This window comes from Pituophis catenifer, unplaced genomic scaffold (genome assembly GCF_029215685.1).
Source record: "Pituophis catenifer annectens isolate HBS135680 unplaced genomic scaffold, rPitCat1.0.hap2 SCAF_16, whole genome shotgun sequence".
Lineage (NCBI taxonomy): Eukaryota > Metazoa > Chordata > Lepidosauria > Squamata > Colubridae > Pituophis > Pituophis catenifer.
Window position 1 is genome coordinate 2326799 of NW_027256896.1, and position 6821 is coordinate 2333619.

Genomic DNA, 6821 nt, shown 5'->3' on the forward strand with positions numbered 1-6821 from the left:
GCGTCTCAGAACAGGCTTGTTCTGTCTGCAGTAAGTGGAGCTGAAAACAGCACTTTATCGATCAAATAAATGTATGTATACAAACAATAAATAAATCTTAAATAACAATCGAAACGAAATATAAATAAGTTAATGGGAGAATGGACCAAAATCTCACATACAATGCAACCATTTTATGGGCTCCTCGTTCCCAAGGGATCCTGAAGGCTGCTGAAAAAAACACATTTTAAAGGATTTCCAGAAGGACAAGAGAGTCAAAGCTAATTCACTTCAGAGGGAAAAGATGTTCCTTAGGTAGGGTAATGCAGCAGAAAAGGATTTTCTCCTGGGTCATCCCATCAAATGTATTCTTTTTAGCAAATGGGACCCATAACATGCCATTCCTGCCAGAACTGATATGCGTAACCATAGAGAGGTAGTCCTTCAAATAACCTGGCCTCAAGGCAGGTAGGGCTTTAAAGGTAAAAAAACCCAACACCATTGTAATGGAATGTGTGCCTGATCTTGGAGAAACAGGGAAAGATGCTGCCTAGGAAACAATCGGAGAAGAGAGAGGCAGGAGCCCCCAGTCGCTTAGTGGTTGGAGAAAGAAACTAAGGAACTATCCACCCTAAAGGATCTGGTGGTTAAAAGTGGAGGTGAGAAGTTTAGGCTTGCAAGATTGTGTTAATGTAGCCTTACAATAAAATAGAATTCCTTCATCTAGCCCTGTTTCTGCCTGGGAAGACTGACACCATGAATTGGACCAATCTGGTGACTGATGTAGACTGCGGAGCAGAGGCTTAACATGCCCTTGTCCTAAAGGGACACATAACTGCCCCAGCTGCCATATTTGCACATGTTGAAGATTCCATTCGGTCAGATTCACTACTAGGCTTCCTCCACTAGCTCACCAGCTATTTTGTCTGTTGATTTCCCTTCTGTTGATCTGTTGAGGTAAATGGTTGGTGATTTTGGTCTCAGGTACTCTCAGTCAGTACCAGATCATTTTAATAAAACTGCATTTATACAGAGTTTGGTCATGGACAAGTGAAGTAGACTTGGGATGCAGTTCACTGAAGAAATTCCAGGACCTTGTTCAGGAACAATCACATGGTCTCTGGCTGCCTCTGAATTCCAAAGTTTGAGCAAGAACCTGATGGGACTGTCTACCAGATTGCTGGGAAAATCCACACAGCCCCATCAGAGTTCATCCACTTCCACAAAGTGTCTGGTGTGGATCAATGTAATCAATCACCTGTCTGGAAGCAGAAAGCCTCACTGGGACTAGGAAGTGACCTGTCTAAAGCAAAAGATTAATAGCAACGCCAGTTACTACAAGGTAAAATGAGTCAAGCCAGAGATTATATGGGGAAAAGCAAATGAAGGCCAAGGTCGTCCAGATCTTGAAATCTGTAATGGAAGGATGGTAAATACCTGTCCAACCATGACAATCACATGGTCACAATGGGATCTTCTAGTGGGCAGTTCACAATTAGAGTCCCGAACATGTTCTCATACGCCAACACCTCTAAAATAGAGTCCTGGGTCAAAGACAACTCATTCCTGAGAATCATCCCACCCATCCCCTTCTCACACACATACAACTTTAAGAGTTGTAGATGCTAAAAGACCCAAAACACAGAAGAGAGCATTTCAGAGAGCATCCTGTCTATACCACATAATAAATCTTTGGTTCTACATACCAGGCCCACGTCACTTATCCATGACTAAATTGTGTGTATTAGGTACATTATCTGGTACTGACCAAGAGCACCACGAGACTAAAGTCACCAGCAATCCAACTTCCTAGATCCAAACATGGGGTTGAAGAGCAGGAGGGGGTCCTGTAAAATGGGAAGCCCAGTGCTCCCTTTTCCCACCATTTACAGTCCAGATTTGCTCTTTCATCTTCTGTGGTAACAACAAAGACATTACCAGTTTCCAGGACCTCTTGCAGGATTCATGGAAGCTGTGAAACAGGTTCTGCAAAATTGTCCTGCAGTCTGCCCTCATTCATTTTGTTCAAAATTTTTATGAACCCTGCATTTTACACACCCTGTTAGCAACAAAGTCATTACAAATGGTATGGAAAGATACTATTGGATACATCATTGTCAACTTATTTCAAGCAGCTTAATTTGAGAAGAAACAATGGCATCTCAGCACAATAACTAAGTAGAAATAAGCTTCACTTAAAACTAAATTATTCAGGTCATTCTAAGGTATTCCAAGCTCACCAAATTTGGCACATTGAGAGTTGGTTTATTTGAAGATTTTTCTCCTAATGGGTTGGGAGGGCAAGGGAGAATAGTTAGTGCTATTTCCTGCTTTAGTAATTAAACTGACACTAATAAAAACCCCTCCTTAATTTCTCATTTAAACCTGAAATAAATTTTTGTAAGTCTTCTTTTAATCCTGAATATGCTTACTTACAAATTCATAAGAATATTCGAAGATATTTAAGTGCATACTATTCTCCTGGCCAAGATACGTTAATGCAAATGAATGCAAAGTGATACCTCCTACTAAATGCCTTCAATAAATTAAACCCAAAACAGAAGTGTTTTATGACTGCAGGCAAAGGTTCCCTAACCCTACCTTAATTACATAAGGCTGTAGTAATCAAAGGTTACTTTGTTAAGTTATATACATTTCACTGTTTCCTACATTCTTTCAAGATTTCCACCTCTTTTGCTCAAATGAAATACTGTATCTGTAACATTTGTATGTTTTCAACATTTATTCAATTTAAATTTCATTTTATATTCAAACTCTCAAGTAGGTTCTCAGTTTAGACAATATGACTTGTAAAATAGAAAAGCAACTGGCAGGAGGCAGACAGTAAAATTAGCCTTTCCACTAATTGGAAAGTGACCGAGAGACTCAAGTTCCTCCTCCATCACTTTTCGTCAGCAAACATTTTATTGAGTTGTAAAATAAGATACAAAATACAAAAGTAAATAGGAAATCAGTGGGGGAAAGGGGGGGGGAAAGAGAAGTGAGGAAGGGTTGGGAAAAAGAAAAAGCACTGACTTCCAACTGACTCCCTCTGTTCCAGTAGAATAAAACATTAACATCAAACCACACCTTTTTGTTTTTTTCATAATAATTTCATAATAATAGATGCTTTCTATAAGCATCTATCAATCTAAAACCCAAAATCAGAGTTTCATTCTTTTCCACTTCAAGCACAAAGTTCAGAAGCTTTGTCTCTGTGGGGAAACAAAAGCACTAATATTCTTTTCTTTAGTCAAAATAGTCAATTTTGCCATTTCAGCTTCTGCAGCCATTTGTGGGAACAGAAGGGTCCTTCCACTTTTGTGCGGATAATAATCTTGCTGCTTCTTACTAAGCGAGGCAGTTGTTAAGTGAATTTTACAACCTTTCTTGCTACAGTTGTTAAGTGAATCACTACAATTGTTATGTAACAACATAGTTGTTATGTGAATCTGGTTTCCCCATAGACCTTGCTTGTCAGAGGGTTGCAAAAGGGGATCACATGATCTTGGGACACAGCAATGGTCGTAAGTATGAACCAGTGGCCAAGTGTCTGAATTTTGATCACCTGACCATGGAGATGCTGCAGTGGTCATAAATGTGAAAAATGGTCATGTCACTTTTATCAGTGTTGTTCTAATTTCAAATGATCACTAAATGAACAGTTATAAGTCGAGGACTATCTGTACTAGCTATTTTACTATTTGGAAACTCTCTAAATTGCTATATTAATAGCTTTTTACAAATCAAATTAGACTGCTACTGTTGAAATACTTTTGATTAAGTAGAACACCAATTGTAAATATTTATATAGGAACTCCTAGCACTGAAATTATTTCCTACAATACAATATATACTTTAAAAGCTATTTAGGCCAAAGGTCTGGTTATCTGTGGGATCGCTTCTCCACAAGGCCATCTGCTTGTCTTTATGCTTTAATATATGGTGGACAAATTTTGGGTCCCTTCCTTGAAACCTGTTGGGACTTGGAAGTGTGCCTTTCTGTAGAGACACCGATTGTCCCCATCTCCCTTTCCTGCTCCCTTGCTTTTATCTTGGTTTGTTTCCTCTTGTAAGCAGCCCAGATTCCCATTGTTTGAGTTAGGGAGCCATATAAATTCTTTACATGTTATCTTCAATTTGGCTGAGAAAGAAAGGCTTATCTAAAAGCAATTAGTGCAGTGGAAAGTCAATTATTTTCAACAGGTGATTTACATGCAATTTTCTCAGTAGAAAGAAACAGAGATTGCCATTATTTTGTTTATTTGACAAGTTTAAAATGCTGCTCAGTTCTCTAAACTTTCCTCTTTCTTTAGGTTTCCATCTGGCCTAATGGCTTGGTTTCCCAATTATCTCCCATGCAAGTACTAATCAGGTCTGATTCTTTCAAACTAAGCCAGGTGCTATCTGTTATTGGCATTGTCTATTTATATGTGTGCGTGTTTGCCTTCAATACAGACTCAACACTAGGCAACTGTTTGAAGAAGTCTTTGTAGTTTTCCTTGCAACATTTTTGGAAGTGGCTTGACTGGTGTCTCCTTTCTAACCAGAAATAAGAGGGATCTAGCTAACTTTGTGCCTAATGCAGAATTAGAACTGAATCTCCTGGTTTCTGCAGTGGGGGCTTTTACTGCTACACCAGTCTGACTCTCTGCATTTAAGCATTTAAATTTTTACGGGATATTGTTCCCATTGTTTTTTTGCTGTAAGCCGCCCAGAGTCCCTAGGGAGTTGGGTGGCATAGAAATGCAACTAATAAATAAAATAAATAAACAAGGTCAACTCAAGGCATCTGAGTCCTCAGATTTCCCACTTCCTCTAATTTAGATTTCTGTATTTAACCTGTCTACTCAGTAGGCTAAAATACTGGACGGAGATAATAAACATCTGCAGTGCTACAGGAAACTGAAGATGGAAAGACGACTATCCAGCTCAATTTATTTATTTTCTGAAATAAAAATGAAATATTTGACAATAACATACACCACCACAGGTTTCTGTGGGTTCAAAGTCCTTTTTGGCAGATCGCTCTGATGAAATGACTGCAACTAATTATAGAATGCATTTGTTAATTGCCCCAGTCAATACAATACGAGCCCTCATCACCACTACTGGCTCATAACGTAGGCCAAGATGTCCCTCTTAGGTCAACTTTATATAATACCGAGTGTCTTTCATTTAAGAGACTACAAGTGCATTTAAAGTCTTAAAAGACCGTGGACAGAATTTAGCCGAGCAACTGCTTTCCCTTATGACTCTTTTTCCCCGAGTGAACAAGTACTGAGAAAGGACCTTTTCTGCCAGAATCACCACCTGCTTGACACACAATTGGAAGGCAGATAAACTAAGGACACACCGGTAGACAGGATAACTTCTACTCTCCCTTCCAACCTGTCTGCGTGACACACCAACCCCCATTTAGCCTGGCCTGTTCGAAGCCCAGCCGGGAATTCCCACTTCGCTCCCCACGGGCAACGCCGCCCAAGTGGGAGAACCAGGCAGGGACGCCCACGAACCGGCCTCCTTGCAGGGACCGCCAGAACCAGCCCGCGGGCTCCGAGTTTCTTGAGCTTCCCACAGCAACGCCTCGAGCCCCGGCGGGAAGGCACGAAGCTCCTTCCGGGCCTGGTGTCGGAGCCGGCGCCTGTGCCCCCCGCCCACCCAGCCCAGAAGGGGGAGACGGGGGGCTCGGCCCTCGCAGCCCCGGCGCCCTCACCTGCCCACCGTCTGGTTGGCCAGCTGCTTCATGCGGTTGAATTGCTTCTTCATGGTGGCGGCGCCGCCGTCGCTTCCCCGCTGTTACCGCGCCTCCCGCGCGCGACACCCGGCCCGCCTCGCCAGCGCAGCCCGCAGCGGCAGACCCGGCTTCCACCTCACTGTCCCACCGGAAGGCGCCGCGACTTCCGGCTGCCGGCGCGTCACCGCCCGCCCTGCCTGCCTGCTCCGGAGCACAGGGCGGCGCCCGGAAATTCCGTCAGGGCCATAGAGAGCCAGAGGGTAGAAAGGCCGCGTCCGGTGCTTTTGAAGAGTTAGGAAAGGGTAGAGGAGTGCGCAGGGCGGCACATTCCTCCCACGTCCCGGGGGCGCTTTCTCCTTGGGCGGGGGAGTTGCGCTGCTGCTCTGGAGGACGGGAAGCCCTCCCAGTGGATCGAGGTGGCGGACGGCTCTTGGCTGGCCGTTTCTGAGCGAGGGTCGCTTGGCCTTGAGGCATCGCAGATAGGGCAGCTTCCTGGGGGAGGGGGAGCTGGTCACGTGGAGAAAGCCTCTTCTTCCCGACCCCCATTATTAGCCAGTTAAGCAGTCTTCCAAAAGGATAATCCCAAAAGATTGGGATGCGAGGGGAGACAGGCTGGTTTTGCAAAGGCAGGTTGCATGGGACCTTTTCAGTCAACCATAGCATGTTTATTTAGCCAATGTTTATTTAGCAAACCATAGCTGCCCATCTCCATGTGTAACCACAATAACAGTTAAAATAGTATAATCTTTAAGACTCTGAAACATGAATAAATATTTATTTAGTATATGACAAATACATGGATTTATAGTGGTTTAATCCTTAAGAGAGCCAGGAAATTAGTCTGGCTGCCACTTGTTGCTAGTCGTTTGGTTCACACTACCTTGCTATCCAGGGTGCACCACGAGGAGGCGAACTAGCATCACACCCCATGAATAAAAATAAAAGCATGTTACAAAAAGTCTGTAGAGATTCTCTCTCATCCAGGTCATGGTTGTTCCTAAGGTGCTTTTTCAGGAGGCAACTGGACTTTCTTGTTTTTTTCTTTTTCTTTTGAAGACGTTTTGCTTCTCATCCAAGAAGCTTCTTCAGCTCTGACAGGATAGTG

The 6821-nt window shown here is 43.0% G+C and overlaps 1 protein-coding gene across 1 annotated transcript in view; it reads right to left on the reverse strand.

Annotated features, from left to right (window-relative positions):
- ARHGAP17 (Rho GTPase activating protein 17) overlaps nucleotides 1-5846 on the reverse strand; it is a 74905-nt gene extending 69059 nt beyond the window's left edge. The window contains 1 exon segment of the mRNA XM_070954825.1: nucleotides 5696-5846. Within this exon segment, the coding sequence (XP_070810926.1) occupies nucleotides 5696-5748 (53 nt within the window). The 5' untranslated portion in view covers nucleotides 5749-5846.
- Nucleotides 5847-6821: the final 975 nt, after the last annotated feature.